The sequence below is a fragment of the Podarcis muralis genome, chromosome 6, assembly GCF_964188315.1.
Source record: "Podarcis muralis chromosome 6, rPodMur119.hap1.1, whole genome shotgun sequence".
Lineage (NCBI taxonomy): Eukaryota > Metazoa > Chordata > Lepidosauria > Squamata > Lacertidae > Podarcis > Podarcis muralis.
In genome coordinates this window covers 83,773,409-83,798,379 of record NC_135660.1, presented here as the reverse complement: position 1 = coordinate 83,798,379, position 24,971 = coordinate 83,773,409, and the positions used below count along the sequence as shown (strand labels likewise).

The window sequence follows — 24,971 nt, the reverse complement described above, 5'->3', positions numbered from 1 at the left end:
TTCTGATTAAGCGCTAAAACTTCAACTCTTTTATGTGTGGCAAGATAAAATTTCAGTGTGTCTTGTGCAACACCATTCATTGTTTAATAACTGCTGTATGTGAGAGCTTAAGATTGGACTTCCTTTAATCTTGTAAGTTATTATGTATAGCAATAATGTATTATCTTTATTAAGAGTCTGGCATCTTGTTGTAAACATCTGTGTGAAATCTATGGGAAATCAGCATTCCTTTAAATTTTGATGTTGTTGTATATTCTCAATGTACTGTTCTATTTTATTTTTTATTAGTAAGAGATGTACTTTTTTGTTCTGTTTTCTTTTTTTAATTTTCCTAAGTTTTCTTTGTGTGTCTATGTTCATTTTTAAACCAATAAAGATTGAATTTAAAAAATAATAATTTTAGATGTTGTTAACTAAAAATCTTGCTTTAATAGGCATTGATTGCTAGGAGGAACTTGTTTTAATGTGCATTGGTGGCGGGTGGCTGCTGGAAATGTAACACCTGCTTAGGGTTGAAGTTAAAGAGAAGCAATTTGGTAGTTGGAATATAGCCGTTGAAAGTAACAGAAGCCTGAATTTTGCACCTAATGATTTGCGAAAGGAACAGGGGGGGAGGCTATAAATACACGAAGGCTGGTTTTGGAGAACAGATACTTATTTGAAACATTTACAGCGTGCCTGCCTGCTTTCCCATACTCACTTTGTATATTTTAAAACAATGTAGATGAAAACAAAAGTAGATGAACAGAAAAATGCTCTACTTACTACTCTTTGCTTACAAGAAACAAAATCTTTAAAAGATGGCTTCTGGAACTTCCTTCCACACTGGGAGGTACAAAACACTGTAGTAGTTTCTTTTCAGCCATCTTACATAGTTGTGATTCGTATTTATTACTATTATTATTATTATTTATTAAATTTCTAGACCACCCTTCGCCTGAGGATGACAGGGCGGTTTGCAATATAAAAACACAAAAATATACAACACAGAAACAAAAGCAATACCTCCCACTGTTTAAAAGGCCATATATTGTTTAACCAGCCAAAGGTATGGAAGAAGAGGAATGGTTTTGCTTGGTGCCTAAAGATGTGCAACAAAGGTGCCAGGTGAACCTCCCTAGGGAGAGCATTCCCCAAGCAGGGAGCCACTGCAGAAAAGGCCCGTTCTTGTTTTGCCACACTCCATATGTCTTCTCCCGTTAGGTTCATGTTTAACTGATGGGGTATTATGGTATGAGCTGTCCTGAAGATTGCTGCCTGATTTCTCCCCTCTATTTGAGAACCCATTAGGTTGTATCCAGTGATAGACAGACTCAGAGTAAACACATTGAAATTGATGGACATGGCTTGCTTAGGTACATTAATTTCAGTGAATCTACTTTGAGTAGAATTTATTTGGCTACAACCCATTGTCGTAGTCCAGCTGCAGATATGACAAAGTACTAATGCAGAGTTGTTACTGGTAGCCTGGGTGTGGAATGAGTACACATTTTTGTTTCCAGGTGAGAACCTTGATTTACTGTTTCTACATTTTACATTTGTACAGTATGTTTGCAGACACAAAGACAACAGCTGGGAGACAAACATAAGTTGGGCTGGATTGGATGATACAGACTGATCACTCTCCTATGTGTAATGGCAGGGGGTGAGAGAGAGCACCTTATCTCGCTGCTCATGCATATACCTCAGATACCATTGTTTATCCACGTTTTAATAAAATATTCACTTATGGTCTACATGTGCAAAATTCAAAGCATACAGATTCACTTTATACAGTTGATTTCTCATATAAAATTGTGTAGTGTCTTCTGAGTTTACACTCACTGGATTTTCTGCATGCAGGCCCCATTGAAACATTTTTCCATTGCTTGGATAGCCAATGGTGTTGGAGGCAAGATAGGGACACTCCTGCTTTCCACCAGGTGTAGGGGAAAGATCTGGCTCTGTAATATCCAACCCAGCCCATAGTGGTTAAGAGACCCAGGAAGCCCTCGATTCAAATCTTCTCAACCGTGAACACACTAAGGTGGCTTTAGGCAGGCTGTTATCTGTCCGTTTCAATCTCTTCCATCTGTAATATCCTGAGGTAATTTAAGTGAAGTACTATGACCACGTGAAAATGAACTATAGAAATAAATTGTTACTGTTTTGCAGATACTTTAATGTGTATTGGCCCTAAGAAATGTTGCCTGTCTCCTCTTCACCCCCTCCCTTTACTCCCAAATTTTAGGGTGCTTGGCATCTGAACAAAATAAACTAGACAATAAAACTGAGGCACTACACTAATGATGTTACGAAGCAGGATACTAAAAATTGCTATCTCTTAGATACTCTGCTGTTAACTCTGGAAAAGTTAATTACAGTTTAGTAAATAAGTTCTTCTTGAAACTGCAAAATATCCAACTTGAGCTGACCATGGAAGTTGTTAAAACAGATTCATAATGTGACAGGTGGGGCTAGACTAATCTCAACAGTGCTAGCAGTTTATTGTCCTGACAATTGGGTGAATACTTTCATTTTGTTTCCTGCATATCTAGATTTTCAAGGCAATAGATGTCTGAAGATCGCAAATCACCCAGCTGCTAAACTCTTTTGCCCTTAATTCTTATAGGTATCTTATATCGGTCAAGATTGCAAAGAAATCCCAGCATTCCTAGGAAGAAACTATGGACGCATTGCAAAAAGACTGGATCTTAGCTTCAACTTGTTAAGGTAGGTCATGCTTTGGATTTGACCATGGAGCAACACAAATGAAGCCTTTTGCATTTTTTAAAGAAAGTATTTGTTTTACTACGTGTCATCAGTTTCTGTACTGATGTATTGTTTACCCAATTATACGAATAGTGCATTAATATAGAGCTAGTCTGTATGCAGAAAAGAGTTTATGGTTAACACTTTCTTTGGATATTTCTTTGGAAGAAGAATGAAGAGGAGATTATCAGTTGCAAGTATCATTTTGCAATGTAATGGATGCAGCTTACATTGTACAAGAAATTTGCACTATTTTTCATCTGCTTCTGCTGAAAGAAGAGATGAATGAAAATGTGTTCTCAGAACAGATCAGGAATTGCTAAGTTCTCTGAACTGTCTGAGACTTTGCTGAGTCTCTTCCAGGGTGGGATTGCTTTAGAATAATTTTTAAACTCAAGTTTCCTATTTTCAGATATGAAATGTATTTCTTGAACAAGCGTGCCAATTTACCTATCTAATTGGTTGCTGTAGCAATAGGAATGTATTGGATTACAACCAAATATAGCCTTTTAACAACAGGAGCTTAAGCTAAAAGCCATATATTCCAAATGCCTTTTGCACGGCAGAATTATGTTTGCTAAGAGATATATTTTCATATGCCTTTCTCTGTACATATGCCAGGATACAAAGTGCTATCTCTTACTTGAATGCCAGGACTACAATCCAATGCACAAATACTCTGACACAAAAACAGTTATTTACTTCTGAGTAAAATGTGTGTTTAGGAGCAAGATAATGGTGCAATCAGTGTGTTTTTTTCCCATGGAATGGATATTAAATGAGTGATCATCAGAAATAGTCATAATTTAAGACAGCATTGTAGGGCTAAAGTTGGAGAGCGTACATTACTATTCTGTCCACCTGAATGGGCTCAGTGGATTATTTTGGTGATCTACAGAATGGTATCTCCTGGATCCTAGTGTTTGCGATGAATTTCTAGTCCCTGGTTCTAGTAGAAAACCCACACTAATCAATGCTATATGTAACTTACTGGCTGCACTTTGCATGTCACAATCTTAATTCTACAAACTGTGGCTTGAACTCTACTTGCAATCCTTGTTTGGAGTTCTTGCTCAAACATCTCTTGCTGATGTGTAACAGCCAACTGGTTTAATCAAACCAGAAAATGTTCAGTTAAACTGAGCACACACAGGGAGGAAGGAACACATGAATATGGTGTTAGTTCCTGATCCTGGCAGTATTTAACCACAAATATACTTCCCCACTCCATGTTATCCCCCCGTCTTGGATAAGAAAGCCTTTAACTTAATGTATATATTGGTCACAATTCAGAGCTTATAAGTAAAGCCTTCAACTTGTTTCTATGTATACCATGTTTCCTTTTAAAGAAGGCTATTTTAAGAGAATCTGGGCTGGTTTGGATGTAACATCCCCAACTTGCTTAACCATGGTTTGGGATCATGCCTTCTCGTCATGCATCTGCTTCAGCACTGTAATCCTGATTTATGCTTTGAACAGATTTCTGTTATATCCAAAATGTGGGTTTGGTTGCAGCCTGCCCTTTCTCCCTTTCTTGGAGCTGCAGGGTTGATTGTTGGGGTTATCAATTAGCCTGCACAGAGCCCTCTGGCACATGTAGATTTTAGGTTTACTATAAATTCTATGCTTGTCCATCACCCATACTGAATAATTTACCTTTATTACCAACTTGAAGGGGAACCTGCAGCAGTAGGGAATTCCCTCCTCTTTCAGGGCTGTTATAAATGGTCAAAATGATCTGGGTTATGTTGCTTCTTTGACTCAATGGTGTTCAAATTGCACTGCTATGTCCCTGGGTGTGTCAGATGAGTGAGAGTTGATGCCAGATACGCTATGCACACATTCTGTGTATGTCAAAAAGAGGAGTGAACTCAGATCCATGCTATTCCACAAGAAACTGAGGTACATCCACCCCTTACAAGATGTGTGTCTAAATCCACATACATGTCCAGCACTCATACAAACTCCCAAGAGGTTTAGGATTTTTATTGGAGTTAAACATGTGACTGTTATGGTTATGTGTTCCTACAATTGACCTTATGCTCACAAGAAGTTCGTGCACCAGACAAATAAATAAAGATTAGTTTATTGCTTGAAATGAAAATGACAGAGTAAATGGATGCTGCTTTCAGACAGCAATGTTGCAATATAAGCGGGCAGCAAATCATATAGCATACATACCTTGATTCTGAGAGTAAAAAGTATTCCTAACCATACCAGAAGCCTAAAGAGTGGGTGTTACAATTTGCCACAGTACCCACACTAAAAGTAAAGTGAGAATGGGAGGGGGATGGTTTTTCTGTCCTGAGGTAAACAGTCTCTTCTAAGTCAGGGATCTACCATTAAAATCCTGTATTAGCCAGGCAACAGAAATATCTTGGCCACTCATCTGTTCCATGTCCAGCAAGAGTGAAAAGGAAGGTCCTGTTGGAGTTTGAGCTAATCTGGGGTTTAATTATTTCGGATCTGTGTTACCTTGTGGAGAAGAGAGAGAGGTCTTTGGGATGAGTACCGATAAGTGTCAACACCTTTATTCCTTTGTATTATTATTTCCTACAAATTGGTATCTGTTTACTATTCTGTTTACCTTGTTAAATTTGAAGGTGAAAGGACATGGCTCTAGTGAGAAATGACACCCAGTTTATATATTTCTTGAATCATGAATTCACCTTTGGAAGAAGATTATTTTGTCTATGTTGAACCCTAATCTTTCTTACAGGAGGTGAAAATTAACATTTCCTGGTAACCACATCAGACCCTGCCTAGTTTTTGCAAATGTGCTAGCAGTTTTATTGCTGTACAACAAAAGATTAGTGTGCTGATCCTGTACATTAACTACTGGGAGGTCAGTGTATTTACTCACACCTTCCTGGAAATGTTTAAGACAAGGACTGGTACAAAGGTCAAAACAGTTCATAATGAGAGTCTTTTTTGTATCAAGTTATACCAACTTCATGGATGCCATGATTTGCTTGAATGAACCATAGAAAAAGTTTGGATTGGCAAACACCATTACACCCCATCTCATCTTTCTCTGGAATCCCCTTCAGGCCAAATCTCCCTCCCCACAATTTTTGTCCTTCAGTTTCAATTCCAAGTCCTCAGACACCATTTTCCACCCGCTGTATTTGATGGGTTTTCAAGGTATAAGAACAGCCCTCCCAGTCTACCAATAGGGCTTTACAGATTTTAACTCCCTTATCCCTTTGTCACACTGTTCGTCAGTTTTGTGCCTTTTTGTGCCTTAGAGCCACCCCATATCATATTGTCCTAGTTCATTTCATCTGGCAGCTCTGCAGGTTCAAGAGAAACAAGTAAAGAGATATAACTTATTCATTTCCACAACCAACTAGAATTATTTATTTTGTTCCTAACTAGCTTCCAGTTTCTTGGCAAACTGTACTTTGACATTCTATATGAATCTGGCACACAATGGTTTCCTCACACCACAGGTTGCCTTCAAACTAGGATAAAGCACAGGTTTTTATTGTGGTTCACCACGTATGATAAATTGCTATACATGAAGAGAGGATGTTAGCCCAAGGTTCACTGATTTCCATTCAACTATACATGCTGTCATGAGCCTTGTGAAATTGTTTTGGTGGGATTGGTCAGAGGGGGATGACAAATAGGGAGAAAATGGGGAACTAGAGGAACAGGATCTTGGGAAGGGGCCCAGTATGCTACGAGATCTTAGTTTGGATCCAAGGGAGGGACCAAGCTGATTGTCAGAGGAGAGGTCTGCCCCAGTGTCACTGAACACACCAAGCATAATCACAGCTGGCTTGTGTAACCTCTGTGCTGCCTCTCACCAGTGAAGAGCCTCCCATCTTCATCAAAGTACTTGTAGAAAAATCAGTGAACCAAGCCTGTTGCCTCCTTCCCTGTCAAAAAGGGAGAGAAGATGACTGTGCCAGCCTAAACAAACTCTGCAAATACAGCCTACTTGGAGGAGTGCCTGTCTGCTTGCCCCGTCCTGTGGCTTGGGATGCCAACTGCACAAATGACTGTGTCTGCCCCACTTTTCCAAAGGAAAGCTTTGTGGGGGGGCATATCAAATGTTGGGACAATGTCTTAGCTTTTGCCTAGCCATGGACTTAAGAGAGCTGTGACAGCTGTTAACCTGAATGCTTTTTACATTGGCTTGTGTATCGAACTGACCTATACATTAAAGCCTTTGCCAAAAATGAAAGTGGTAAGCTGAGTACTGCGTTTGCTAGGATGGGCCAGGACAAATGCAGTCATTGTTGCCTGTACTTATTGTTTCTTGTGGATTTCTTGAGATAGGCTTGTGCAGCTTCTGTTGACCAAGTGGCTTCATGGTCCTTCCTAATCCTACTCACTCTTCTTTCCATCCGCCTGACTGCTGATGGAAATTAAAATAGCTTGCATTTCCCATTGTTCCAATTGGGGTTCTTTTCTGAGTAGCAATGATTATATTAATTAAGGATTTTTTGTCACCTCTCTCTCTCTCCTTTTTATGGTAATTCCTATGTGAATATAAATCTTTAAATGTAATTTTTAAAATAGCATGAAATATTATGAGAATCTGGTTTTAATGAGAGATTTCTCATGGTTCCTGGAAAATTTTAAGTAGAAAAATGTAAGGTAAAATTACTGACAGCAGCTATGCAGATTCCTCCATCTAATTATTCTAGGGGAAGTAAACAGACCTTGCTTTCAATGGAGTAGCTGAAATGAATTAGGTTGACAATCTTCTGACACATTTGCCTACTTAAAAAATTAGGAGGAGAGAAGGCAGCTGAATACGTTGAATGTTTTGATGAGCATAACAAGAAAAAAACCCTAAAATTCATTTGTATCTTGCACTAGCTATATGGGGCATATGAAATGAGCTGATAAAGGCATGAAATTCTCTCCTTTGCTGAAAAAAAATATATTTGAGAGACAAGGGGTGCAACCCAGAGAAGGTTGGGGACACTAAGTGGTCATGAGAACAGAGGCCAAGGATCCAAAAAAAATGTACTGTTAGCTCTATGTGCCCATAGCAGCTTTTGTCTTGTGTTCAAGAAATATATTGGATTCAAAGGAAATTTGGGATGTGTCCTTAGAGCAGCTGCTGTTTCAAGAGCAAACACGTTTTGAAGTGGCAAACAATTTTTGAAGTGGGAGGCCTTTACAAAAATGTCTTGTGATGTGACTCAGGGAGTTTGCAATTCAAAGACCCAAATAGTGAAAATCTGAGACTGTTTAAGGTAGATCTTTAGGTTCTACCCATAGTTTAAGTCTCATAGATCTCGGTAAATGAGACCTGATTGCTGACTGAGAGACGGAAGTATTGCTTGAACAGAAAGGAGAATTGGGAACTAAAACATACAGCTTCAAGAGGCAGATGTGAAACTATGATGCTATGAGGTTGCCAGACCTCTTTTAAGCTGCCAAAGAGTGAACAGTCATGCAGTTGGTAGGGTGCAATGCTATGGCCAATCTTCAAATGAAATATTCGAGTGTTTGGCACAATATCACTTAGTTGCCTTGAGATTCTCTAGAGAGAATCCCTAATCTATTTGTCTGCTGCCAATACCAGTAGAATTTAGGGTTGATTCCCACATGCTTTTTGGATGCCTTCATCTGCCCACCTGCAGTAAAACATGTATCTCCCATATTGGTCTCTACAGCTATAGCAGGTGCTGTAACTCTCCAATGGTTTGACCAAAAGGTGCATTCTTCCATTGTCTCCAGAGACAGACGGATGCCAACAGAACAATTGGTGACTTTCAGGTGAATGTGTGAACAGCGTGCTTTGGAAAATACTGAGTTTAAATAAACAATAGGGTGATGGGAAACTTCTGTCTGAGGTGGCTTGTCTCTGCTGCTGGTTAATCTTTTACGGCTCATTCATGCATGCAAGTCTGTCAGTGGTGGATCTGCATATCTGAACAGTTCAGAGAGACTCCTAATTTTCTCTAGGGTGTGCTCAATAATTTTAGAAGACAGCTGGAAGAAGGGTTGATGATTTTACAAGGGTGATGCCAGTCAATCCATTGTTGAGGTCAGAAGAACTCAAAACTCTCTTCACAAGGATGCACTTGTGAATGCTACTTCTGCTGAAGTGTCAGACAGCATTTGGATTCCATTTTGCAGGTACCTTCAAGCTTTTAAGATTTGCCTGGGACACCACTTACTCCATCCCTGTTACATCTCTTTGCGTGGCTTATTATTGTAGCAACAAAAGAAAGATTTAAGATAAAGCACGACATTCTCATTATAGTCCTTAAGACGAATCTTCATTCACTTTAATATGTGAGAAAAATGCACTATTGTTAAAACTTTTCTTTATGGGTACATTTATTAGGTACTGGGAATATTTTCACTGTAATTGGGTAAATCTTAATAGTAGCAATTGCATATTTATCAGTGTGAGAGGCTGTTATTAATGTAGCTGTCATGCACAAACACATTTCTGCATGAAATCCATTTAGTATGTGCATTATTCGGTCTGGAATGTCACCGGGACATCAAAGCCCCCCTTAGGCATAAGAGCCCAGTGCCCTGCTGCGGCTGCAGAAGGGGCTTGATCAATAAACGTAACATGTTAATGCGGAGCAAATAGAATAAAAGATTTTCTTTGACAAGACATGAAAAATCACCTTGTGTCAGCTGGCATGGCGATGCCATTTCAGCAGAGACACTTGCAAACTTGATCTGACAAGTAAAGAGGAGAGATGATGGTTATAAGGTGCTTTTGTTTCAAACTTCTTTTTTGACCTGTCAGGCTTTGAAGGAGCCTGAATGGCCCTTTTTTTGTCATGTGAAAATTGTAGTCTTAGGCAGTTATGAAGCAGTTATCTCTTCTCAAATTGTGAATGCTGCTGTTTAATTGATTCACTTAGCATTTGAAACTGTCACGCATTAATAATTGCTAAATCCTGTAGGTACTCTCTGATGTGTCATGCTTAAATGTGTAGTTATCAGAAAATTAATATCCTTAATGAACCAGCGCTTTAGACTAGCATTGCATGAAATTCTCCTTTGCCCTTTCATTTGCTGAATGTATACCAGCCAGTTTTCAGAGTGAACCCCTCCTGGAGGATGGTGCATTCTTTTTGATGCCCGACAATTGCCAGATTTGCTTTGGGTACACAGTGTGCTAAATGACAAATACAGTAATTATACTGGAGTTAGTAATTAACATAATTATAGTCAATTATGACAAATACAGTGCAGAGCTAAATAAATGAGAGGGGGGAGAAATTAGCAAGCTAATTGATTTATCTTGTTCGGTGTTTGCAACTGGCAGTTGTAGCCTTCCCCCCCCCCCCTCTTTGGGAAATAAAGTGATGTTTACACATACTGGATCTTGTTGCAAAGCCGTTCTGTCTTGCAACTCTTCTGCATACTTTTCTAGATTTTTTTTTAAAGACTGAAACTTGGGAGGGAGAATTTCCTCCACCTTACTTAATACTGAGGTGTTTTTTTATTGCCTAAAACTAACCCGTTGAATTTGGTGCATGTAATTTTATTTTTCTTAAACAGATTTGCCTTTGCTTATCCACCCATATAGATTTTGTTTCTGCCGTAAAGTATTTGAAGCTTATTGTAATTCTCTTCCCTGTGGCTTGTTCGCACAGATTGCGTCAAGTAACTAACGAACTTGTACAATTTACAAGACGCACCAGACCACAAGACACACCTAGTTTTTGGAGGAGGAAAACAAGGAAAAAAATATTCTGAATCTCAGAAGCTAGAACAGCAAGAGGGATCGCTGCGCAGTGAAAGCAGCGATCCCTCTTGCTGTTCTGGCTTCTGTGATAGCTGCGCAGGCTGCATTCGCTCCATAAGACGCACACACATTTCCCCTTACTTTTTAGGAGGGAAAAAGTGAGTCTTATAGAGCAAAAAATACGGTAGTTTGTTGTTCTAAAATCATCCAATATGAGATGCTTGCCTGTATTTCTCACTTGAATCAGAAGCTGTTCTGATGAAAACTCTGATAGAAATTTCAGAGGGTGCTAACACTTTCTTGTGTTTAAGTATGGATTTATTTCAAACAGTTTAGAAAAATGGGGTCTGGAATGAAAAAATCCTACGCATGATTTTCTGCATGTTGATAGGAGCTTTCCAGCTCTCTCTTCCTGGTGGCATCTTATAACTCCCCTGTCCCTGAAAAAAATGGGCCTTTTGTATCAGCACTCCTTAAAGTGTGAAGGGCTACTGTCAGTATTATAAACGAGTAACCGAAGTACTGCCTGGAAGTAACCTGTATAGGCAGGTCCCTCTAGAATTCAACCAGGAGCTATATTACACACACAGAGAGAGAGAAGAGACAGTGTGGTGTAGTGGTTAGGGGGTCAGACAAAGAGCTGGGAGACCAGGGCTGCATCTAGACACATCAAAGAAGTGTTTCAGTTAAATGTGTTTTAAACTTTGAGAAAATTGCATTGGCAAAAATGGAACTCCACAGCGCCATCTGGTGTTACAGTGTTATAATGCATATACAACACATATAAAACACTTTTTTTTTAACCAATCTAGCTGAGTCCCAGGATTCAAATCCGCATTTGGCCATGAAGATTGCTAGGTGACTTATGGCCAGTCTCCGCCCCTCAGCCTAATGTACCTCACAACATTGTGGGGTTTAAATGAAGAGGAGGAGAAAACTATGTATGTCACCTTCAGCACCTTGCAGAAAAAGGTGGGATATAAATACAAACAAATAAACAAACATTTATTCTGCCCTTTTTTCTAAGGTTGCCCAGTAAAGTAGTAAAACAATAACATTAGAAACACACTTAAAGCATTTTAAAACAATAACATCTAAAAACAGTCAATGTTTTTGGCTCTATCAACTTGGGATGGGAAAAGCTTTTGATTTCTCATTTTTTTTCTAGCCAAATGCTCAGTTTTCCCCATTTTTGCATCAATTTGCAAAATTTTCTTTCAAAAAATCTGCACATTTTCCCTAATCCAGGCATTTTTCTAGCATACTGTATGTGTTGGTGTGTGTAAATGCATATCTCTGTGTTCAAATATTTCAGATGCAGAAGAGAACTTTGAGTTTCAAAGGATAAATGTTTTGGTTTTCTTATTGGTTCAGGAATTGCAGAATAGGTAGGGTTCATGTTAAAATGTGACCTGAAAGAATTTCTCTTCCATCCCTAGTATATGCAGAAGGAGGAGATTGAAAAGGCGCAGATATTTTTCTAGAACAGCAAGGGATAACTCTGAAATCAAATGTGACAAGGGTACTGGTCCAGACACACTCAAACGCTCTCTCTAAAATCACCATTCAAGATGCTGACACAGTAAAGAATGATAAGAGGAGCAGGAAACTGCTACATCATGAAAGCCTTTGTCTTTTACTCTGTACTTTGCTCCCCCTGCTTGGTGCTAAAGAAGTACCCAATGTGCTGCAAAAAGGAGGTGGCAACCTTGGTAACATTGCAGGCACAATACAATTTGGGTTGCTATTTTTGTGTGTGTTAGCCATGCTGAAAAGAGCCACTCTGATGTCACTCTGTCTATTACGTGAAGTGGCGCAGACGATTGTCATAGAGCAAAATGAGGAAAACCTGATTATCATGACAGCATCAAAGACCAGTGCATTTTTTTCCAGGCTGAGGAGCCAGTGTGTCAGATTAGACATGCATATATAGTAATTATGCTGTCATCCAGGTCATAGTTAATATAGGTTTGTAATTCAAGTTAGAGTCTCTTTCAGTGAAGAGACACTGACAACCAGGGGAGGCTTGTGCTTTGAGTTTTTGTGGTTGGTTTCCATTATGTGGTCAGTTGGTGGCTGAGCAGTTATTTTTGTCTTGGTTGCTCTTATTTCAGTGTTATTTTGGCAATAGTGAGAGGACTCCTGGCCAAGATCTTGGTTTATGCTATGATGCCTTCTTGCATTTCTCCTCCTTGCTAATTCCTTTCTCAGCTTGTGAACAAAAGACAAGAGAATTGTTAGGAAAACATGTTTAAAAAGCAGTTGATAGATTTTGTGCTATACTGAAATGTCTATGTCAATGGAAAAACTTTTAGCCTGAATTCAACCGTTCAGTTTGGATTTCTTGACTGCACTGACATGCAATTTGATTTTAAATGCTGCATTTAAAGCTCTCTGGGGTTAAGCTGCTTGAGGACTGATTTGGCATGGGGAAATGGCACTGTGCCCCCTTCCCCATCTGCCACCTCTTCACTCCTGATTGCCTTCACCAGAAGAGGGTTTTCGTTATTTAAAGGGGGCCATTGAACCATCATTTAACATATTCATATGTAGTGTGCAGTTTATAATTTCTGGTAACATGCTTGTCAGATATATGTGATATTGTTGATCTTCAAACTATAAGCACTCTGCTTGTTTGAGGCTTGTACACTGAATGTTGTTGTTATAACACTATATTACCAGTTCTTCACCTAAGGCCTCAGGGCAGGTTACAACCATTAAAACGTGAGATGTGCTGTACAGTGGTACCTCGGGTTAAGTACTTAATTCATTCCAGAGGTGCGTTCTTAACCTGAAACTGTTCTTAACCTGAAGCACCACTTTAGCTAAAGGGGCCTCCTGCTGCTGCTGCGCCGCCGCTGAACGATTTCTGTTCTTATCCTGAAGCAAAATTCTTAACCCGAGGTACTATTTCTGGGTTAGCAGAGTCTGAAGCGTATGTAACCTGAAGCGTATGTAACCCGAGGTACCACTGTGTGTGTGTGTGTGTGTGTGTGTGTGTGTGTGTGTATATATATATATATATATATATATGCAGGTTTTGGTGTCCTCGGGTGTCTTCCCGTGTAAAAGTTGGGGTGTCTAGGCGACGTTTCGACGAGGTCTCACTCGTCATCTTCAGGCTGGTGCTTTCGGCTTCTTGTTACTGGAACAGAGCTCTGTTCCAGTAACAAGAAGCCGAAAGCACCAGCCTGAAGATGACGAGTGAGACCTCGTCGAAACGTCGCCTAGACACCCCAACTTTTACACGGGAAGACACCCGAGGACACCAAAACCTGCATTCCTGTACCCGTGAAAATCTACGAAAGCATATATATATATATATATATATACCTAGACAAAAAAGGGCAGTTCCATCACAGCTGTCAACCCAACATTGGTGTCAAAGGTAAACTAGAGGAAAGCATTATAAATGATCCAGCACAGAAGACCAAGCCTTGCTTACAGAGGATCAGTATGGTTTTTTTAAAAAGGAAGTATCAGGTCTCCAACTTAGAGTATTTTAAGGGTGGTATGCAAACATGTAGAGTAGCTATAAAGTCACTGTGAAAGTAATTGAATGTTACACTAAGGTGATTATTCTGTCAGGACAAGCATTTTAGCTTCCCAAACAGAATGGTCCACCCTCTTCTTCTGCTGTGTGCTGTTCTGAGGGTATCCTGACCACTCCCAGCAGAGCCAATTTCAGGGGGTGCACAGAGAAAGGAGAGGAAGAGTGCAGGGTTTCTGCTGACAGGATTCATTAGCTGAATTCTCCCCAAATACTTGAATTTTCAAAAAGCCTTTGACATAGTCTAGGCATAGGCAAACTCGGCCCTCCAGATGTTTTGGAACTACAACTCCCATCATCCCTGACCACTGCTCCTGTTAGCTAAGGATGATGGGAGTTGTAGTCCCAAAACATTTGGAGGGTTGAGTTTGCCTATGCCTGACATAATCAGTTGGCAAAAGTTTCAAAAAAAGGAAAAATGTTTTTTTCAGTAGTCATCGGATAAAATAGGACCTAACTGCTCATCAGAGAAAGGTAGCAATAAACATTAGTTTTCACAATGTCTAGAAGCAGTTAGTGTGGTCTCTCAAATATCTTTATTTGGATGGCTTGCATTTAACATTCATAGATGGTCAGGATTGGGGGTGAATAGTAAGTAGACTAACTTAATCAATGACCCCCAAACTATTCAAGATGGCATCATTTCAAGCAGCCTGTGAGGAGCTTCAGAATGATCTCTTCTGGATGAACAGATATAAAAATGCCATATATATTTCAGTGGAAGTTAGTGCAAAGAACAGCAAATTCCAACTTCACATTGTGCTTCAAAAACAAAACTTTACTGGGAACTACGTCTCTTTTCTGGCTTGCTCTACAATCTAAGAAAGAACTCTGTAATGTTACATTTACTACCTCAACATTGTCAAGATAACAGATAATTGGGTTTGCATGGCAGTTGGATTACTAAGAGTTCGTCTGCTGAATTTGTTTATCAACAAGGTTGTGTAAATTTGAAGTGTAAATATGTGTGAAATTTTTATTTTTATTTTTTCATGGATTATTCACATAGTTGAAAAGTGACATTGTATATCCTGGTACTTTTCACCAAAAACAGCGGTGAAATTTTCAAAAGGGCATGATTTTCTGGTGTCCCCCCCTCCCACGCCCCAACTGTGTGTTACTTTGGATCCTAGCATCTGTGCACATTGCACACAATTAATACAAGGGCTCTTCCTGAATGTCAAACATGCACACATATATCTCTTGTTAAAGAAAATTAAAATTGAACCCTTTCCTGAATTAGGAAGATGTGACTTATTTGTATAGGGTTCACTTTACAAGGGTTTAGCTTACTCATGCACGTCTAGTTCCTCATTCAAAGCTCTGATCAGCTTTCTACTGTGCTGGCTATTGCTCAACAAACTAAGATTAATTGTGTAACATCGTTTGCAACAAAGGCACAGCTTCTTCTTGCAAATCTGCCATAACTATTCAGAAGCCTGTTGCTGTTTTCAAGACACTTACCTGCAGCTGCAAATATATACTGCCAGCTTTACTCTTGAAAATGAAAATTGCCAATATTAGTTGTGTGTGCCCATGGTTGCAACGTGTGTGTGTGTGTGTGTGTGTGTGTGTAATGAGAACAGCCTGTCTAAATGAAGTTAAGCTGGAAATAGTAATTTGCTCTATAGGACACTGAGTATCATAATAAATTAAAATTTGCACACATCCCAATCTGTAGCTTAGAGCTATTCATCTCTCTTTTTATGGCTGTGTAGTTAAGAGTTCTTAAATTAAAAGTGCATTAACCTTTTTGCGTTTTTGCTAACATTTTTGACTCTGCATCAGTCTTCCTCCCTGCTTCCTTAATTAAAAGCTGAAGTGAAACATCAGTTGCAATGGAGTGAAAAAGCAACACAAACACATTCACATAGTATTAGGAATAACTTATAACAAACAAACCAAAACACCCACATCTTCTATGGAACTCAGGATGACATACATGCACCAGTCTCCTTTTATTCTTAAATTAACCCTGTGAAAAGTTAAGGTGTGTAATGTAAGCTTCATGTTTTTTCTAAGAACGCTTCCATATTGCAGCACTTCAAAAATTTAGTCTGGAGTTGCCATGCTGTATTCACCAACTGTTTACAGGGCAAGCCACATGATGCCATGATCCATTAATTGTTGTCCTGTATTTTCCCTTTGGGACGCGGGTGGCGCTGTGGGTTAAAGCCTCAGCACCTAGGACTTGCCGATCGAAAGGTCGGCGGTTCGAATCCCCGCGGCGGGGTGCGCTCCCTTCGCTTGGTCCCAGCGCCTGCCAACCTAGCAGTTCGAAAGCACCCCCGGGTGCAAGTAGATAAATAGGGACCGCTTACTGGCGGGAAGGTAAACGGCGTTTCCGTGTGCGGCTCTGGCTCGCCGGAGCAGCGATGTCACACTGGCCACGTGACCCGGAAGTGTCTGCGGACAGCGCTGGCCCCCGGCCTCTTAAGTGAGATGGGCGCACAACCCTAGAGTCTGTCAAGACTGGCCCATACGGGCAGGGGTACCTTTACCTTTACCTTTATTTTCCCTTTAGTTCTTTTATTTTATTTTTTTACCACAGATAGTTCAACTTTTTTTGAGAGAGACTGAAGACTAGTGTAGTTCCCACAGGTGTAAATTCCTACAACATTGCTCCTTCGTCTTTAAAAAAAAAGGGGGGGGGTTGTTATGGACAGTGACATAATCAGAGAAGTGAACTTATTGCAGCTCAGAGCACACTCAAACTATGGAGTTGGCACCAATTTACCACCTTGTTTTATTTTAAGTCAATCTTTTAGTGCTAACAGACTTTCCCAGCTATATTGTTTTTACAAGAGTGAAATAGCTATTAAAGGGTTGTAGTGTTATAACGTTCTTGTTGAGGAAAAAAACTTCTCAGGTCATGGCCTTTAAGCATCTTGACTGGAGAGGTTTTATCATCATTTTGAAAAGAATAGTATTACAGTGTTAGTAAAGGTAAAGGTAAAGGTAAAGGGACCCCTGACCATTAGGTCCAGTTGTGGCCGACTCTGGGGTTGCGGCGCTCATCTCACTTTATTGGCCAAGGGAGCCGGCATGCAGCTTCCAGATCATGTGGCCAGCATGACTAAGCCGCTTCTGGCGAACCAGAGCAGTGCATGGAAACACCGTTTACCTTCCCGCCGGAGCGGTACTTATTTATCTACTTGCACTTTGATGTGCTTTCGAACTGCTAGGTTGGCAGGAGCAGGGACTGAGCAATGGGAGCTCACCCTAATATTTCAATATTTTAAAACTATATGCTGGAGGAGATTCTTGAGAGTCCCATGGACTGCAAGAAGATCAAACCTATCCATTCTGAAGGAAATCAGCCCTGAGTGCTCACTGTAAGGACAGATCCTGAAGCTGAGGCTCCAATACTTTGGCCACATCATGAGAAGAGAAGACTCCCTGGAAAAGACCCTGATGTTGGGAAAGATTGAGGGCACAAGGAGAAAGGGGATGACAGAGGACGAGATGGTTGGACAGTGTCCCCAAAGCTACCAGCATAAGTTTGACCAAACTGCGGGAGGCAGTGGAAGACAGGAGTGCCTGGCATGCTCTGGTCCATGGTGTCACGAAGAGTCGGACACGACTAAACAACAACAACTGGAAGAGTGTTTTAGTGCTAATTAAAGCACCAAGAAGTGAATCAGGTGATAAATTGGTAGCAGCTGCAAACATCATAGTGAATGTGTGCTGAGCTTAAAATGGCTGCTTATGTGAATTGGACCTTCACCACTCACATCAGCTACGACATTGGCTGAACATAACAGAGTGAAGAGACGTATACAAAAAGTGCAGAATGCCCAGTGGTTTGGAAAGTTGATCACAGTGTACTTGTTACCTACAGTGGAAAAGCAGTGATTAGTGAAAGGAACCACCTACCTGAAAGCTGCTGAAATCTGACATTCTATCCACTGACTGAGCCATGCTAACTGTAGTGGGATTTGAACACCTGCTCCTGAAGAGGCTCTGTTTCAAGTAGCGTGGGGTGGGAAACACTGCAGAAGAAGAAGAGGAAAGTATCAAAAAATTGTAAGAGTGATGGAGGTCCTGGAGTAACTTCATGGTAACGCCATACCAACAGAAGAACAAAACTGATTTTGGTGATCTTGGGGAAGATATGCATAATAAGTATATTCATATTCTGCCGTAGAGAACTGGTACCACATTGCTTCATCAGTGAAAGCATTGTGCTAGACCAGGACATTAGAGCCTTACTGAATCAGAGTAAGAATCCATGTAGTCAAGTACTGAAAGTGACCAGCCAGTTGCTTCCATGAAGTCAGTGAGTGGAGCATGAAAACACTGGCTCTCTCCCATTGGCCATCCTCTAGCATCTGGTATTCAGGTGCATACCAGTGGTTCTATTTAGCCGTTATTGAAAATAGTTTGTGATTGACCTGACCTCCATGAATCTGTGTGCCACTTCTTAAAAGGGAACAATATAGCATGGTACAATATCTGGGCATGAGGCACAGAGTTGCACATGGATTTATTCTGTTACCAATTCAAATCCTTAGTGGTAATGTTTCGGATAATGTATGTAGTACAGGTGACCAAAGTGGTTATCGAGCTCTGCAGAGTGGCTCCACTGACAAAACTGCACTTAGTTTAAAAGTGTATGCATTGCTGGACCTCTCTCAGACACATAATCATTCTTTCCCTTAAATTCTGAACAGCGAGTGAAAGAGTTAAGCCAAGCAGCCAGAAACCACTTTCAGCTTTTATACTTTGCAGATACAACCTTTTAAGCTTACCTACATTTTTACCTGCGGATGGCAATCGTTTTGCATTTTAATGACAAATCAAGTACGCTAACTTGCATTTGAAACGAAAGTGCCTTAAATGTCTCTGGCTGTCAGAATGAGATGTTAGGAGCTTGATGAAAAGAGAACAAAGAAGACAAAGTATGAAGCTGAGATACAGTGGAAAATGAAATAAAACCGTGTATGGCCTGTCAGGGGTGTCAGTTGATATTCCTATCTAAAGCACATTATAGTATTACTTTGCAGCTCATAGCTTACTCATCTGTCTTTTTTAATTCATCACTTTCTAGCCCACATCTTTTAAGTCCCATGTGTCAACAATGGGAGAAATCTGTTAATTGACAAATGAGTGTCACAAATGTGAATTGGTGCCTTTACATCAGAGGCAGGTAGTCTCTGTTGTTTTTTTCCTGTCGGGTCTATTATTGGCATAAGCCAGCGTAAGACATCTGTCTTTGCCAGAATGAGAGATGACAGCCAAAGAAGGCCTGTCATTGTTTTAGAGCATGCTCATTCTGGTGAGATACTGTAGAAAGATAAAATGTCAGTTTAAAGGAATATGAAAAACTATCTTCAGGAAGTCCTTAAATTACTTGGAGAAAGGGGTCTGGGAATTGGTGCCAGAATTGAAATTTGAATATTTCAACTTGCATCTATCACATCTATTTAACAATATTTTTTTTCCTGAGTAGCTAAATCAGTTTATAAGGCATTTAGGAAAATGTAATGTTGCATTGGCATAATTAGCTTTATAGGATCGGAGGGAACCTTTGCAGATTCCTGTTTGTTACAAGCTCATTTATTATCAGACATATATAGAATCATCCCAATGCAGACATGCTTTGAAGCATTTTTTCCTGTTGATTTGCATCTATTTTTTTAAATTGCCTCTTCTGCAATTTCTTGTCCTATTATTCGTCAATTTGACATTGAAATATAATATAATGAAGCTTAAAAAATAACGGCTAGAGACCTGGTTGCATGCTGATACAACAATTAAGAGGAAGAAGAAACAGTTAATTTTGTTTCTTTAGTGCATGAAAGTTATCAAAATACATAATATTTGTTGCCATGTTAGTTTTTTCAGCTAAAATATAAAGTATTGCAGCACCTTAAAAACAAACAAATTTATTAAGGTTTTGTAGACTAGAGGCCACTTCATCATATGCATGAAATATTACCCTCAAATCCTGATTACACACCACACGCCACCACTCACGGTTTGGAGGGTGAGGTTGTAAACCTGGTTGTAAACCAGGAGGTCAGAGTGAAAAGAAATACAGTACAGACTGTACATAGTGGCATTGGAAAGCTAATCAATGCCTATAGTGTGATTAAAAACCCGTTAGCCTGATTCAAACCACAGGTGATAGAATTGAACTTCTGGATTCATTGTAATTTAGCAATTTCACATTGCACTCTCGCTTTTCAAATCCCTTTCTTTTAAAATAGCCACCTTTAGGTTAGGGGCAAAGTTGGCCTTTCAGAGACTGAACTCTCCCACTGTTTTTTTGTTTTTTGTTTTTAATATTGCCAGTTGTGATGTAAGATTTATGTCCATTTCCCCCCTATATAGAACACAAGTGTTATAGCATATAACACCCTTGAATATGAGCAGGTGAATGAACTCTTGATGCTATGGTTTATGCTACTAAGTCCACTGATATTGTTGCCTGAGCAACTATGGGGACAGAGTTGGCATCTGGACTTGTGGAAACCAGAAAAGCATCTGAATGAACAAGGAAATGAACAGGAGGGTCACCTAAGAAGGTAGACAGGAAGTAACAGGGTTATGTACCTTTTGATCAAAAGGTGATAATTGTCTTCTCAGTAAACTGGGAACCAATGCTTCTCAATAAGAAGGGGTTATTTCTGGATTGTACGGGAGTTGGAAGGTTATTAATGGAGGGACCACCGAAGGCATACAGAATACATCTGCACATACAACTATGACAGAGTTGCTTGCTTTTGTGCTGAAAAGGTGGATTTGGATTTTGTAGTGTAAAAGTAAGAAATGGTCAACTTGGATGACAGGCTTAAAAGTAAGACTTGCAAGTAAACACAAATGCTACAAATAAATAAATTTCTGTGCCTGTCATTTTATTTTATTTTTTTGTAAGTAAAGAAGCCCTTGGTTGGGGGTGTTAATTAACAACATTTAAATTGTGGTGGATTCCATTTTCTTCTGGTTGAGTTCTTGGTACAAAACAGGACCAGCAAATGGCAAAACTAGATGCCTAAGGGAGGAGGAAGGCTAGAGTGACTTAAGATGTGATGGATGAATGAATGTGATGGCTCTTCTATGCCGTAGCAGTAGGAAGTACAGAAACATGTGGACTGTTACAGGTGTTAGTTAGCTGATCAATGCCATGATGTTTTGTGAATGGTCACTGAAATTACAGTTTTTTACATACATTTAAGCTTCTATATAATTATAATGGTCTTTTGCTTTGACATCAATGCTTATAGTTTTTTTTAAAAAATACTTCTGTTTGTATATAATCTGCCAATTTTAGGAGAACACTTTATGCATCTGATTATTTGGATTCTACTAATGAACTCATGCCATGATAAATATGTTGTGCTTTAAGGTGCCTCAAGACTGTTTTTTGCTACAACAGACTAACACCCTACTTCTTTGTAATTTGGTTCCTTACACATATAAGTTTTCCACAATGGTTGGATCTGAATGATCTTTCCTAGCTTCGTAAACCATGGTTTATTAAGTCAAGAGTGAGCATTGAGGCTGACCATTCCTCCTTTGCCTCATCACATACCAGTTTTGTTTGCTCCTGGCTTAATACAAACCAGAGTTCCCTGTTAAGCGCAAACCATGCAAATTTTCCTGCTCTGTTAGCTGACATTAAGCCAGAGTTCTCCGGTTTGGACAAAACAGTGAACCCTGGTTTGCATTAAGCCAGGAATGAAACATCATAGCTAGCATGCGAAGCAAGGAATGCCTGATCCCAAAGCTCATTCTCAGCTTCATAAAGCTTATGAAGCTAGGAAAGATAATCCAGTAACAGCCAGAATTATCATTTTGGATCTCCCATATGCTTCTGAGTTTAAAGCAATATGTAATTTATTACACTTTTAAACTTGCAGATATATGTGTGGTTTCAATAGATTCTTGCTAATTAATATGGAAGCCAGTAAAAAATTCTAGTCCTATGTGAAACCAAAGGACTTTCTGAACAAGCATGTTTTCAAAAGCGAGCAGAGGTGCACATTGGTTGAAGTTTCCTCCTCTGGTAAGAGAATTCAAGCTTGCTAGAGGAATGGGCCCATTAATGCGAATCTTGATTCTAGGGAAGACAACAGCAGTGGGTGTTGAAGAGAGAACCATGAGATAGATGTGCAAAACCACAGTTACACATAAAGGATGTCCAAAGACACACCTTCATAGTTAACAAGAGAGTGCCCACTGCCCACACATCCCTCAAACTAACACAACCACCTGTTGTGCCCATTTTGCAGGTGCACATTCAGTGTTTAGTGAGAAATGAGCCCTACACGTGTACAGCTCCTCCACCTGATTGGAAACTCCAGTAAATCAGTTTCTGATCAGCTGGAGCCCTATTCAGCTGCATGCACTTGCAGTCACTCCTCACTACCACTGAATGTGCGATGTGCGGGGCATGGCCAATGGGCACTTTCATAAGCATAGTACAGCTGGATCAGACTAAACGCCTGGCTAGTCCAGCGTCCTGTTTCTGACAGCAACCAATTTAGGGGAAGTCCTTTTACCATCTTGTTCATTCGTTCATTCATTCAGTTTATGAGTGAGGGACTTCTTTTGAACCATACTTGAATTGGATTAGCTTTGAGGGTGAGAACTAAAGATCTAAATCCAAGGTCTTTGTAGAAAATCTGAGTTCTGAAGACGGATCTGGAGGAGGCAACCATGAAATACATGTTCAGGAATAAGGTACCAGACATAAGTGACAGCAAGAATCAATTGTAAGAACAGACCTTCGTATGGCTGTGGATTATAAATTGCCATTCTAAATATCACAGGCAGGGATATATCAGGAAAACGCAGAAATATGAGGCCCATGGGAATTTATGAAGGTAAGGGCCAGGAATTTATACTGGTGGTGAGATGGTGGGGATGAAACAGGAAGAGGGGTATTTAAAGAGAGGTATTGCATTGTTTGAGTATCAAGTGATATGTTGCAAAATTGATTCCAAAGTATTTTGGGCTGATGACTACATAAGATTATGCAAGTGGAGTGGTCAGTACAGGACAAGAACTACCAAAAATAAGTACAATGACTATGTGTAAACTCTCTTGTTGCACTTTGCCAGCTGTCATAAAGAAATGGTAACAGAAGGCAAATTTATTGGGTACTATTTAGAAACATGTTGGTGGTAATAGCTGAAGCTCTGATTTCAATTATCACCTACTAAATCTAGGCTTAATGTAATGTATTTGTAGGCATCTTGAATGGGCTTGACATCACGTTTCAAAAATTTGAGACTGCATTGTGCTTTTTTTATTTTAATGCTTTGTTGGCTGCTGCCTTTCACTTTTTATTCCTTCACATCTGGCGCATGGCAAGACTATCCCACACAAACAGTAAAAAAAAGGTGTTCTTTAGGTTTTACTTTTCTGCTTTCTTTTTTTAAAAAAGTCCTCCCTATGTAGAGAAACATTTGTTTTTAGTGCTGGCAAGAAAAATACTTTTTGAAAGAGCTGTCTCAGACCTATTGCTCTGAAACTCCACATTTTGATTTCCAGCTAGTGTCATGGCAATACTGGAATTTATGGAGAGGACACTTGAACTGAAATCATGTCCTTCAGTGTTGGTACAGAGGACAGATTGTTCAAAGTAATTGTTTTTGAAACTTCAGAACTTATACCAAATCCATTTGGGGGCAGACAGAAAGAGTTGCTACTTGGATAATGCTGTTGTGGTTCGACACATTTGAATCTTTCTAAAGCTTTGAACTTATGGAATGAAGACGTTTCACACATCTTTATTGCCTCAAAACAGCACTGAGTTCTAATACTGTGCATTCAGAAACTGCAAGGTTGCTTCTCCACATGCACTGAAACACTTTGGGCTTCTTTTTCCCATGGCAACCTCTTCTGACCCTGTAGATCCTTCATGAGTGAAAGTTTGATAGCATTCAAGGATATGCATCCAGAAGTAGAAACGAAATGAAACATAAAAAGCAGAGTAGGGATGGAAAGATCTGTCTATTTTGGTTCTCTCCGTTTTTCATTTTTGCAATCTTAACTTAAGTTCCCTGCATTTAGCATTTAGCAGCAATTTGTGCAATAATAATAATTATATCAGTATTTTAGTGCAAATTTCTCAAAATAAACAGATTTTTATATGTGGCTTTGACTAAGGCACATGTTTTTGCAAGGAAATTTCCCTAATATAATGCATTTTTATATGTTTTCACTAGTATCTTCATTTTTATTCACACTTCCCACTACTATTTGTAAATTTTGTTGGGTTAGAGAACTACATCTCAAAATTCAGCTAAGTGTGGATTTTGAAGGATAGCTGTATTTCAGTTTGCATGTTTTGGAAAGTGTGAATTATATAGATTTGGCTTTAATTGCTTACCAAATTAAATTTCTCCTCTATCCCCAGTCCCGAATGCATCTGGATACACTTTAGTTGCATATAACATAATAGAGTGCATGCTAAATTTACTAAATTTATTTGCATATAACATAATAGAGTGCATGCTAAAACAAGACTTGAAGTTGGGGGGGGGGGTTGACTATAGGGATTTTAAAGTTTTTTCCCTTTGCTATTTCCCTTTTTGTGCTCCAAGTCCTTTGAAAATGTTAATCTCAAAAGCAAATTATATTTTTGCATTGCATTGATGGAGAGGTTTTGAATGTTTTCAGACATGCCTTAGTTGTGTAATTCTTCAAACAGTGCCTCCTTGTCAATTGCCATGGTAGGAAGTGAGCAACAAGTGGGTTTAAATATCTAATCATACTGTAGCAATAAATCACAAATTCCTGTTGATATAATTCATTGCTTGTGAGAAGATATTTAGGGGACAAAAATTATCCAGGCCTATCCTACAAGAGCGAAAACAAAATTGTGTTCCACAATTTTCCACAAAATTAGCTCACAATTTTTGGAGTATATTTTCAGCATGTGATAATAATTGGCAAATCTTTGTTGTCTGGCAGCATGTAGCAAACAAAGATTCTGCAGTGGAAGCAGCCAACAAAATTTGACAATATTTGACA

General features: G+C 39.4%; 1 protein-coding gene across 1 annotated transcript in view; it reads left to right on the top strand.

The window, feature by feature from the left end:
- The window catches only part of LRMDA (leucine rich melanocyte differentiation associated), a 720,335-nt gene that overhangs the window by 13,271 nt on the left and 682,093 nt on the right, over positions 1-24,971 (top strand). The window contains exon 2 of the mRNA XM_077930639.1: positions 2,612-2,712. Coding sequence (XP_077786765.1) covers positions 2,612-2,712 — 101 coding nt within the window. The remainder of the gene's footprint in view (positions 1-2,611; positions 2,713-24,971) is intronic.